At 45.0% G+C, this 12,609-nt stretch overlaps 1 protein-coding gene and 1 non-coding gene across 2 annotated transcripts in view; both read right to left on the reverse strand.

Annotated features, from left to right (window-relative positions):
* EBPL (EBP like) overlaps positions 1-7,707 on the reverse strand; it is a 34,720-nt gene extending 27,013 nt beyond the window's left edge. The window contains exons 1-2 of the mRNA XM_068984770.1: positions 7,594-7,707; positions 4,075-4,383 (exon numbers count right to left, since the gene is read on the reverse strand). Coding sequence (XP_068840871.1) covers positions 4,075-4,383; positions 7,594-7,707 — 423 coding nt within the window. The remainder of the gene's footprint in view (positions 1-4,074; positions 4,384-7,593) is intronic.
* A 2,317-nt stretch (positions 7,708-10,024) lies between these two features.
* Positions 10,025-10,097, reverse strand: TRNAV-UAC (transfer RNA valine (anticodon UAC)). The gene has a single exon. It is a non-coding gene; the product is annotated as a tRNA-Val (tRNA).
* Between the last annotated feature and the right edge of the window lie 2,512 nt (positions 10,098-12,609).

The raw sequence follows: 12,609 nt of genomic DNA on the forward strand, positions 1-12,609 counted from the left end.
AGTACTGGAGTTTCAGCTTTAGCATCATTCCTTCCAAAGAAATCCCAGGGCTGATCTCCTTCAGAATGGACTGGTTGGATCTCCTTGCAGTCCAAGGGACTCTCAAGAGTCTTCTCCAACACCACAGTTCTAAAGCATCAATTCTTCGGTGCTCAGCCTTCTTCACAGTCCAACTCTCACATCCATACATGACCACAGGAAAAACCATAGCCTCGACTAGACGGACCTTAGTCGGCAAAGTAATGTCTCTGCTTTTGAATATGCTATCTAGGTTGGTCATAACTTTTCTTCCAAGGAGTGAGCGTCTTTTAATTTCATGGCTGCAATCACCATCTGCAGTGATTTTGAAGCCCCAAAAAATAAAGTCTGACACTGTTTCCCCATCTATTTCCCATGAAGTGATGGGACCGAATGCCACGATCTTCATTTTCTGAATGTTGAGCTTTAAGCCAACTTTTTCACTCTCCTCTTTCACTTTCATCAAGAGGCTTTTTACTTCCTTTTCACTTTCTGCCATAAGGGTGGTATCATCTGCATTATCTGAGGTTATTGATATTTCTCCTGGCAATCTTGATTCCAGCTTGTGTTTCTTCCAGTCCAGCGTTACTCATGATGTACTCTGCATAGAAGTTAAATAAGCAGGGTGACAATATACAGCCTTGACGTACTCCTTTTCCTATTTGGAACCAGTCTGTTGTTCCATGTCCAGTTCTAACTATTGCTTCCTGACCTGCATACAGATTTCTCAAGAGGCAGGTTAGGTGGTCTGGTATTCCCATCTCTTTCAGAATTTTCCACAGTTCATTGTGATCCACACAGTCAAAGGCTTTGGCATAGTCAATAAAGCAGAAATAGATGTTTTTCTGGAACTCTCTTGCTTTTTCCATGATCCAGCAGATGTTGGCAATTTGATCTCTGGTTCCTCTGCCTTTTCTAAAACCAGCTTGAACATCGGGAAGTTCATGGTTCACGTATTGCTGAAGGCTTGCTTGGAGAATTTTGAGCATTTCTTTACTAGCACGTGAGATGAGTGCAATTGTGTGGTAGTTTGAGCATTCTTTGGCATTGCCTTTCTTTGGGATTGGAATGAAAACTGACCTTTTCCAGTCCTGTGGCCACTGCTGAGTTGTCCAAATTTGCTGGCATATTGAGTGCAGCACTTTCACAGCATCATCTTCCAGGATTTGAAATAGCTCAACTGGAATTCCATCACCTCCACTAGCTTTGTTCGTAGTGATGCTTTCTAAGGCCCACTTGACTTCATATTCCAGGATGTCTGGCTCTAGATGAGTGATCACACCATCGTGATTAACCGAGTCATGAAGTTTTTGTACAGTTGTTCTGTGTATTCTTGCCACCTCTTAATATCTTCTGCTTCTGTTAGGTCCATACCGTTTCTGTCCTTTATTGAGCCCATATTTGCATGAAATGTTCCCTTGGTATCTCTAATTTTCTTGAAGAGATCTCTAGTCTTTCCCATTCTGTTGTTTTCCTCTATTTCTTTGCATTGATCGCTGAAGAAGGCTTTCTTATCTCTTCTTGCTATTCTTTGGAACTCTGCATTCAGATGCTTATATCTTTCCTTTTCTCCTTTGCTTTTCGCCTCTCTTCTTTTCACAGCTATTTGTAAGGCTTCCCCAGACAGCCATTGTGCTTTTCTGCATTTCTTTTCCATGGGGATGGTCTTGATCCCTGTCTCCTGTACAATGTCACGAACCTCATTTCATAGTTCATCAGGCACTCTATCTATCAGATCTAGGCCCTTAAATCTATTTCTCACTTCCAATGTATAATCATAAGGGATTTGATTTAGGTCATACCATACGCACAGAAAACTAGTCAATATAATCACACTAGGACCACAGCCTTGTCTAACTCAATGAAACTAAGTCATGCCCGCGGGGCAACCCAAGATGGGCAGGTCATGGTGGAGAGGTCTGACAGAATGTGGTCCACTGGAGAAGGGAATGGCAAACCACTTCAGTATTCTTGCCTTGAGAACCCCATGAACAGTATGAAAAGGCAAAAAGATAGGATACTGAAGAGGAACTCCCCAGGTCAGTAGGTGCCCAATATGCTACTGGAGGTCAGTGGAGAAATAACTCCAGAAAAAATGAAGGGATGGAGCCAAAGCAAAAACAATACCCAGCTGTGGATGTGACTGGTGATAGAAGCAAGGTCCGATGCTGGAAAGAGCAATATTGCATAGGAACCTGGAATGTCAGGTCCATGAATCAAGGCAAATTGGAAGTGGTCAAACAAGAGATGGCAAGAGTGAACATTGACATTCTAGGAATCAGCGAACTAAAATGGACTGGAATGGGTGAATTTAACTCAGATGACCATTATATCTGCTACTGGTGGCAGGAATCCCTTAGAAGAAATGGAGTAGCCATCATGGTCAAGAGAAGAGTCCAAAATGCAGTACTTGGATGCAGTCTCAAAAACGACAGAATGATCTCTGTTCATTTCCAAGGCAAACCATTCAATATCACAGTAATCCAAGTCTATGCCCCAACCAGTAACGCTGAAGAAGCTGATGCTGAACAGTTCTATGAAGACCTAGAAGACTTTTTAGAACTGACACTCAAAAAAGATGTCCTTTTCATTATAGGGGACTGGAATGCAAAAGTAGGAAGTCAAGAAACACCTGGAGTAACAGGCAAATTTGGCTTTGGAATACGGAATGAAGCAGGGCAAAGGCTAATAGAGTTTTGCCAAGAAAATGCACTGGTCATAGCAAACACCCTCTTCCAACAACACAAGAGAAGACTCTACACATGGACATCACCAGATGGTCAACACCGAAATCAGACTGATTATATTCTTTGCAGCCAAAGGTGGAGAAGCTGTATACAGTCAACAAAAACAAGACCAGGAGCTGACTGTGGCTCAGATCATGAACTCCTTATTGCCAAATTCAGAGTTTAATTGAAGAAAGTAGGGAAAACCGCTATACCATTCAGGTATGACCTAAATCAAATCATCTCTAGCTCACCTTTAATACCCAACCCTATGTAAATACTACATAAGTAGCTGTAAATACAGGGTAAATACCATGTAACTAGTTGTGGGTGAGGAGGGGGAGTTGCAGAGGCGGGCAAATTCATCTTGGAAATTTCTGGAATTTTTTTCTTGTATTTTCTGTCCTCCGTTGATTGAAACCACCGGATAGGGAGGAGAACCGATCGTAGAGACCCTGGCTTCACATTAGCTTTGGGTTTGCCTAGATTTAACCAAGGTCAAATTGGCAAAAAAAGGAAAAAGATATTTTGCCTAGTTTAACAAAAGGCTTTAAGAAGAGTGAGTGCACGGGAAGTGGGGCATTTTCAATAGGATCCCTTAAAAGCAACCCTCCTGGCCATACAAAAAGTGAGTTGAAGTTTTAAGAACAGGTTTCCTAAAGCCTGGCATGAAATAAAGTGCAAGCTTTGGAGTCAGACTAAGTTATTCCAAAAATCACGCCAGCTGTGTGGCACTGTGAAGTCATCTAACTTTGCAGGCTTGTTTCTCTGTAACATGGGGACAATAAGAAGTGACTTATGGGGTGTTAGCAGGTCAGAAATTTTAAACACAGTACTGGGCCTGCATACAGTAGTTACCTAATAAATGGTGATTACTATTTGGAAGCGGGTTTGGGGTTTTGGTTCAGGCCCCAGCGTACCTCATCACCCCTCCCTGCTGCCTCTGAGTCATTCATACACTCTCAATTATCTTAGACATCTATGTGCGGGTTAAGAAGTCAAGCAAACCAAGGCCTTTCCGCAGTTTACAATCCGACTAACAGCATCATAGAGGGATAACAATGCTCGGCTTTTCCTGGTTTAGTTTTAATCTGGTAGAGAAACTGGCACCACTAGGGAAGCTGCGCTATAGCCTTGGGACCTCGGAGAAGTGCAGTATCTGGCCAAAGGCCACGGGCCTCCAGGTGACTCCCGGGTCTCCCGCCATAAGGCCCGGGGCGGCCAAGGCGTCCCTGGCGTCCGCGTCCTTTCCTGGAAGCTAGAGGGAAGGGTCTCAAGAGAGGCGGCGTCCTTCTGCGTTTTCGGGGCCCAGACGAGGACGCTTACTTACCAGCGCGAAATGCACCAGGGCGTTGAAGCAGAGCCAAGCGAGCAACCCCCGGTCCGCCGTCCCCCGCCCCCGGCCCAGGCGCAGGCCCAGCGCGCAGCCCACTGCCAGCAGCGAGGCGCACAGCAGCAGCGAGCCGCCCGCCGAAATGCCCAGCTCCCCGCCCGCGTTGCATGCTTCCAGCTCCGATCGCAGACTGCCCGCACCTGGGCTGGGATCTCCCCGCGAACAGTGAGCGGGAAGGCGGGGCTGCGCGGCGGAGAGGCGGGGCTGCGCGGCGAGGAGGCGGGGCTGCGCGGCGAGGAGGCGGGGCTGCGCGGCGAGGGGGTGGGGCGAAAGGAGGCTTCACCCTCCCGCCCCGCTGCCCCGCGGAGTCCCTACGCTGCACAGCCAGACGTTTTCTCAACTCAGGTTCATGCTCACTAATTTTCTTAACTGCCGAAACCAGACCTATCCCCAGTTCTGTTCACTCAGTCGTGTCCGACTCTTTGCGACCCCATGAATCGCAGCACGCCAGGCCTCCCTGTCCGTCACCAACTCCCGGAGTTTACTCAGACTCCTGTCCATCGAGTCAGTGATACCATCCAGCCATCTCATCCTCTGTCGTCCCCTTCTTCTCAGCCTTCAATCTTTCCCAGTATCAGGGTCTTTTCAAATGAGTCAACTCTTCGCATGAGGTGGCCAAAGTATTGAACTTTCAGCTTCAACATCAGTCCTTCCAATGAACACCCAGGACTGATCTCCTTTAGGATGGACTGGTTGGATCTCCTTGCAGTCCAAGGGACTCGCAAGTCTTCTCCAACACCACAGTTCAAAAGCATCAATTCTTCGGCGCTCAGCTTTCTTTACAGTCCAACTCTCACATCCATACATGACCACTGGAAAAACCGTAGCCTTGACTAGACCGACCTTTGATGGCAAAGTAATGTCTCTGCTTTTTAATATACTGTCTAGGTTGGTCATAACTTTCCTTCCAAGGAATAAGGGTAAGCCACCTATTCCCAGACCACGCCCAAAAGGCTGGAGATAGGGCCACATCTTTTGATGCAGTGTGACTGTTAACAGGGTTCAAAGCCTTAAGCCAGGAAGTGAAGTCTAGCTGTTGGAATTTTTGCCAATAGCCTGCAGTAGAGGAAGGGAGGAGGTAGGGGGTGTGGGGGGGAGAATTTTAGGGACAAAATATTCTAATTAAGCCTTGCAAGCAACCATCAGTAGACATTATGGCTTACTCTAACACTATCCTTAAAGATCCAAAAGCAGCATAAGTGTGGGCGAGAGGAGCAGTAGGTCACAGCAGTTTGGTACCAGATAATTTACCTGCGGTATTTTATGTTGTACTTACTGTGCTGCTGTTTAGTTGCTCAGCCGTGTTTGAGTCTTTGCCACTCCAGGGACTGTAGCCCACCAAGCTCCTCTGTTCTACTGAAGTGGGTTGCGTTTTCTTTCTCCAGAGGAATCTTCCTGACCCAGGGATGGAATCTGTCTCCTGCATTGGCAGGCAGATTCTTTACAGCTGAGCCAGCTCATGTGGTATTTTATCTTTCTTTACAACCCTGGGACTCAGTGTGTGTCCCCCTATTTTACAAATGTGGAAACAGGCTCAAATAACAGATTTAAATAACTTGTCTAAGGACTCTCAGTGACTGGGCCGAGGCCAGAACCCACGAGTGAGTGTCCCCAAGGCCTTTGCTTTTTGACCCTTGAGTAGATGCTTAACAGACAACTACAGTCAGCCAGGTTGGATGAAGCCACAAGCTGGAATCAAGATTGCTGGGAGAAATATCAGTAACCTCAGATATGCAGATGACACCACCCTTATGGCAGAAAGGGAAGAACTAAAGAGCCTCTTGAAAGTCAAAGAGCAGAGTGAAAAAGTTGGCTTAAAACTCAACATTCAGAAAACTAAGATCATGGCATCCGGTCCCATCACTTCATGGCAAATAGATGGGGAAACAATGGAAACAGTGACAGACTATCTTTTTGGGCTCCAAAGTCACTGCAGATGGTGACTGCAGCCATGAAATTGGAAGATGCTTGCTCCTTGGAAGAAAGGCAATGACCAACCTAGACAGCATATTAAAAAGCAGGGACATTACTTTGCCAACAAATGTCCATCTAGTCAAGGCTATGGTTTTCCCAGTAGTCATGTATGGATGTGAGAGTTGGACTATGAAGAAAGCTGAGCGCTGAAGAATTGATGCTTTAGAACTGTGGTGTTGGAGAAGACTCTTGCAAGTCCCTTAGACTGCAAGGAGAGCCAATCAACCCTAAAGGAAATCAGTCCTGAATGTACATTAGAAGGACTGATGCTGAAGCTGAAACTCTGATACTTTGGACACCTGATGGGAAGAACTGACTCCTTGGAAAAGACTGTGATGCTGGGAAAGATTGAAGGCAGAAGTGGATGACAGAGGATGAGATGGTTGGATGGCATCACCAACGTGATGAACATGAGTTTGAGTAGGCTTTGGAAGTTGGTGATGGACAGAGAGGCCTGGTGTGCTGCAGTCCATGGGGTCGAAAAGAGTTGGACACGACTGAGCAACTGAACTGAACTGAACAGTCAGCTCTTGAATCTGCAGATAGGAAGGGCAAACTAATGAGACTTGAACATCCATGGATTCTGGTACACACAGGGGCTTCTGGAACAAATGCCCCATGGATACCCAGGGCTGACCTGCACTTCCTGTTTTAATAATCCCCAAAACAGAGGATTCAGATCTCTAGTGCTGGCCCTCTCCTCTGAGCCCCAGTATTTACAGTGTTGACCATCATTTGCGTGTCTCCACTCAACTCAACCTGAACTGAACTCATCACCCTCTACTCCATGCGTCTGACTCTCTACTGTTGCTCTCTTCTTTTTCTTCTGACTGCACTGTGAGGCTTTCATGTTCTTTGTTCCTCGACCAGAGATTGATCCTCAGCCACAGCAGTGAAAGCACCAAGTCCTAACCAATGAATCAGGGAACTCCCCCTCAGTGTTGCTTATTATGTTTTATGCCACTTAATAATCAGTTATAGCAACCCAGAAACACAGAAATCATCCTTGATATCTTCCTCTCAATTCCTGATCTAAGCTTCGCTTGCTCCTGTTTTAGTGGCCAGTATCTCTGGATTCCACCTGGTGGCTCAGATGGTAAAGAATCTGCCCACAATGCTAGAGACCCAGGTTCGATCCCTGGGTTGGAAAGATCCCCTGCAGAAGGGCATGGCAACCCACTCCAGTATTCTTGCCTGGGAAATCCCACAGACAGAGGAGCCTGGCTACACTCCATGGGGTCGTGAAGAGTTGGACACTTTCTTTCATCCACTTCATGGACCAACCTGTTCACCATCTCTTGCTTTAGGGCTTCACACTCACTATTTCAACCTGTACACATTACTAAACTCAAAGTATATTTCCTGCCCTTGCCCTACCAGCTAATGATTGTTATTAAACACAATACTTCTATCATCACTCTTGTTTAATGAAGATGATTTACCGTTGCTTGTAGAATATCAAAACTTCTTTGTATGCCTTACAGGTGGGGGTCTGGCACCTGCCTCTCTCTTCAGCCCTCCCCTGCCCCTGGCAGCCCTCCCCTTCACGATCATTTTGGCTCCAGCTGTACTTCCTTTCACTACCTGGACTCCCATGCTCCTTCCTACTTTGTACTGTTTCTTCTGCCAGAAAAGCTTTTCCAGTGAATCTGCCCAATTAACTCCTGCTTTTCCTTCACCATTATCAGCTGTGTAATTTTTGGAGACTTTAACTGCTGTCTGCCTGATAATAAGAATCTTCATCACAGAGATGTTGAGGACTAAGTTGGTACTTCTTAAGCGCTCGTACCAGTGGCTGGCATTTACTGAGAACTCACTGCCAGCCTGATTATCACCTTCCTAACCAGGCCAATTCCCTCTATTACATATCATTGTGTATCTCTAACATTTGACCTAACTTTTACTTTTAATTCGTGTGTGTGTGGACCTTGCACCCTAGCACAGGACCTGGCAGGGGATAGGATGCTCAAGAAGTATTCGAATGTTCTTAAACGCTTAGTTTCAAAATTCTTATTTATGAAAAAATGACTGAAGCCATGGAAAAGATACATACAGATATGGAATGTTCTTATTATGACGAAAACTGAGCTGAAATCAAATAAAGTGAAATTTATAGATTCTATTAAGGTTTGAAAACTATAAACACCAAACTACGGGATTGAAAAGAGCTGAAAACAAAGGGAACTGAGGCTGTTACCTGATCACAAATCTAATGATGATGAAGCTGGTAAAGTAACTGAAACAGTCCCTTCCACGTTAACAGAATTAAATGGCCAGATAATGGAATGTTCCCATTCCACTGTATCTAGAAACTAGCCAAAGCACACTTTATACACAGGGTCCTTGGAATGCACGAAGCCAAGAGGAACCAGGTCCAGGAAGGACTTTAAAGCAGGATGGCTGAAATGCATGGAGTGTTCAGGTTGAGAAAGGAAGTTAATAAAAACAGATCTGTCTCTTCTGCTATACGGGAATAATTAGAAGTCTATACTTGAAATTAAGAACAGTTCATTTGTAATGATGGTTCTTTAAGAGTGGTGACTTTTATTCAATATTAAGATTCAGTCACAATGCAAGCTAGTCCATAAGTAGACCGACTCCAACTCTTCTGACTCCTAGCCTGCAGAAATGTGTCCACAAAATGGTCTGCCTCAAAAACAAAACCTGATTTTGTCTTTAAAACATTATGCAAAATGTGTCCTTTACTCTCTAACACCTAGGTCTGTAGTACCATAAAGCTTTCTGACATCAAGTAAAACCACTGCCCTGTGAAGATGCCTGGTTTCCCTTGAGGCTTCACACATCACTTGGCACAAGGCCCCATTTATCTCCAGGAACCACAGTTTTAAAGAATTACTCAAGAAGGCAGATGGTAGGCAGTTCTTCAGGGCTGGGAAAATGGATGTTGCAGAAGAAAGGCCCTGCAGGGAACACATACTTTATAGAACATAGATCCCCTGCTTTTAATCATATTTAATAAACCTGTGAAGTATCCTGATGAGGCCAATCTCTCATAATGCTTTACAAACTATGCTAGGGATTTCTCTGCTCCAACCCCAGCTCTCCCAGAAAACTTCAAGCTCTTCAACCGTAAGTGTCTCACACACATTGCTACAGAAAACAAAGGGCAGTCCACACATCTGGTTGCTTCACACAATCTTTAGGGCTGTCCTGGTAGCTCAGTGGTAAAGAATCCACCTTCAATGCAGGAGACACAGGGCATGCTGTTTCAATCCCTGGCTTGGGAAGATACCCTGGAGGAGAAAATGGCAACCCACTCCAGTAATCTTGCCTGGCAAATTCCATGGACAAAGGAGCCTGGTGGCCTGCAGTCTACAGTATGGCAAAGAATTGGATGCAACTGGGTGAACTGGGCTTCCCTAGTGGTACGTGCACACACAACTTCTTTTAGCCATAGGATGCATGTGAGAGAGCAACATGCCCATTCCTCCTAAGCCCTTCGCAGTAGACAGGCTCAGGACTGCCAGGAGTCCTCACATGGGATCTGGGAAATGTGCTAAGCTGATTTCTCCTAAAACTGAGAATGAAGAAAAGGCACATTTTTTTTGGTTTGTTTCTGGGGGTGGGGAGTGGAAGACCTGGCACTGTTCATAGAACAGAAGGCATGATTTAGGCTGTCTCATTTGAGTGGAGAAGTTTCCTAGCTGAATTGATTTAGGCCAATCATTCACGCATGGCCCCCAGGAAACACGTAGTTGTGTCTTGAGACATTTTTCGCTGTCCTGACTGGGAAGCGCAGAGATGCTACAAAGTCTTGTGGGCAGAGCCTAATGATGCAACTAAACACCCTACAATACACAGGACAGCCTCCCACAATCAAACACTACCCAGCCTAAAATGTCCATTTTTCTCCTTTTTTTGGGGCCACACCTCAAGGCCTGCAGGATCTTAGTTTCCTGACCAGGGATCGCACCTGGTCCCTCGGCAGTGTAAGTGCAGAGTCCTAACCACTGGACCATCAGGGAATTCCCTAAAATGTCAATACTGAAGGGTTTGAGAAACCCTGATATACGTTAAAGTTAGCTGAGGGATTTCATGGGTAAATAGAGTGCATCACATGAAATGCCAGGCTGGATGACTCACAAGCTGGAATCACAACTGCCGGGAGAAATATCAACAACGTGATATGCAGATGATACCACTCTATGGCATAAAGTGAAGAGGAGCTAAACAGCCCCGTGATAAGAGTCACAGAGGACGGTGAAAAAGCTGGCTTGAAACTCCACATTCAAAAAACTAAGATCACGGCATCCATTCCTATCACTTCATGGCAAATAGATGGGGAAAAAAATGGAAGCAGTGACAGACTTTATTTTCCTGGGCTCCAAAATCACTGCAGACGGTGACTGCAGCCATGAAATTAAAAGATGCTTGTTCCTTAGAAGAAAAGCTATGACAAATCTAGGCAGTGTATTAAAAAGCAGAGATGTTACTTTGCCTACAAAGGTCCATATAGTCAAAGCTATGGTTTTTCTAGTAGTCATGTATGGATGTGAGAGTTAGACCATAAAGAAGGCTGAGGCTGAGCACCAGAGAATTGATGCTTTTGAACTGTGCTTCTGGAGAAGACTCTTGAGTCGTTTGGACTACAAGGAGATCAAACCAGTCAATCAATAAAGGAAATCAATCCTGAATATTCATCAGAAGGACAGATGCTGCAGCCGAAACTCCAATACTCTGGCCACCTGATGTGAAGACCTGACTCATTGGAAAAGACTCTGATGCTGAGAAAAACTGAAAAAGATTCCAAGTCAACCCATTAATGAGCACAGAGTTAAAGTTTATGCCAGCAGCCAGCAAAACTGACTTTATTGGGAAGTAACAGAGGGATTCTCTACCAGGGAAGCTTCCCTGATGGCTCAGATGGTAAAGAATTCACCTGCAATACAGGAGACCCGGATGGATTCCTGGGTCAGGAAGATCCCCTGGAGAAGGGATAGGCTACCCTCTCCAGTATTTTGGGGCTTCCCTGGTGGCTCAGCTGGTAAAGAATCTGACTGCAATGCAGGAGACCTGGGCTGGGAAGATCCCCTGGAGGAGGGCATGGCAACCCATTCCAGTGCTCTTGCTTGAAGAATCCCAATGGAGAGAGCAGCCTGGCAGGCTACAGTCCATGGGGTCACAAAGAGTTGGACATGACAGAAGTGACTAAGCACAGCACAGTGCTGATGCTGGGAAAGACTGCGGGCAGGAAGAGAAAGGGACAACGGAGGATGAGATGGTTAGCTAGTATCACCAACTCAATTAACAGGAATTTGAGCAAACTCTGGGAGACAGTGAAGGACAGAAGAGCCTAGCACACTACAGTCCATGGGGTTGCAAAGAGTCGGACATGACTTAGGGACCGAACAAGATGAAGGATGTGAATATGCTGCATTCCCACATTGCTATTCCTAAACACTCTGTCTAGATTGAGTACTGAGTCCATCTATATAACTGACCCTGAACAACACAGGGGTTAGGGGTGCTGACCCTCTGAATATTCGAAAATCTGCCTATAATTTGTAGTCAGCCCTCCATATACAGAGTTTCTCCATACAGCAGTTCCTTTGTGTAAGTGGTTCCACATCCGAGGAGTCAACCAACAGCAGATCGTGCAGTACTATAGTATTTACTATTGAAAAACCCCACATATATGTGGACCCACACAGTTCAAATCCATGTTGTTCAGGGTCAGCTGTATACAAGTATGTATAGATAGAGCCTCATCTATATGCTGTGCTTTTGAGAGTCATTCTAGCAGTGTTTCTCATTTACTTAACAAAGTACATCATTTATGTGAAGAGCTCCTTTTACACTCTGGACAAATGAGTGGTAGGTTAAAGACAGCACTCTTTGGCCTATATATGCCTTAAAACTTACAGCTTAATGTACAGAAATTATATTCCCTTTCTCCAAATAGATTTAAACCCCCAGTTCAACTAGGGTTAAGAAAATTCATAACTATCACTGTTAGACAACTGACATCCATAAATTTTTACCAGCAATAGTTAGTCTTCTCAAAAGGACAACCCTTGTGAAGTACATGATGGCAAGTGTAATTTATTTTCTCATACATTGAGTTTGTTCAAAAATAATCTGAAGTGTCATTATACAAAAGTAAAGTTTGGCTGATCCCCTGTTCTTTTAAATAATCCAAGATTTCATTTACAGCCACAACCTCTATCTAACAGGTTAAAACTGTTAGGTTTACTTCAATTACTATCTTGCAAAGTTCTGGTTTTCAAGGATTAGACAAGCCTTAAAGTTTCAGCTTTTGTTTCATGAAAGTCACAATTACACAATCATCTGAAATGGCTTTCTATGAGTTACGGTATTTAAACCAGAGACACACAGAGAACTGATGTGCTAATGAAGGCAGAGACTAGAGAGATGCAGCTACCAGCTGAGGACTACCAGAAGCAGGAAGTGATGAAAGTCCTTCCCTCCAGAGAGCAAGTCCCAGCCACCACCCTGACTTCTAGCCTCAAGCCTGTG

This window comes from Capricornis sumatraensis, chromosome 12 (genome assembly GCF_032405125.1).
Source record: "Capricornis sumatraensis isolate serow.1 chromosome 12, serow.2, whole genome shotgun sequence".
In the NCBI taxonomy this organism is placed as follows: Eukaryota; Metazoa; Chordata; class Mammalia; order Artiodactyla; family Bovidae; genus Capricornis; species Capricornis sumatraensis.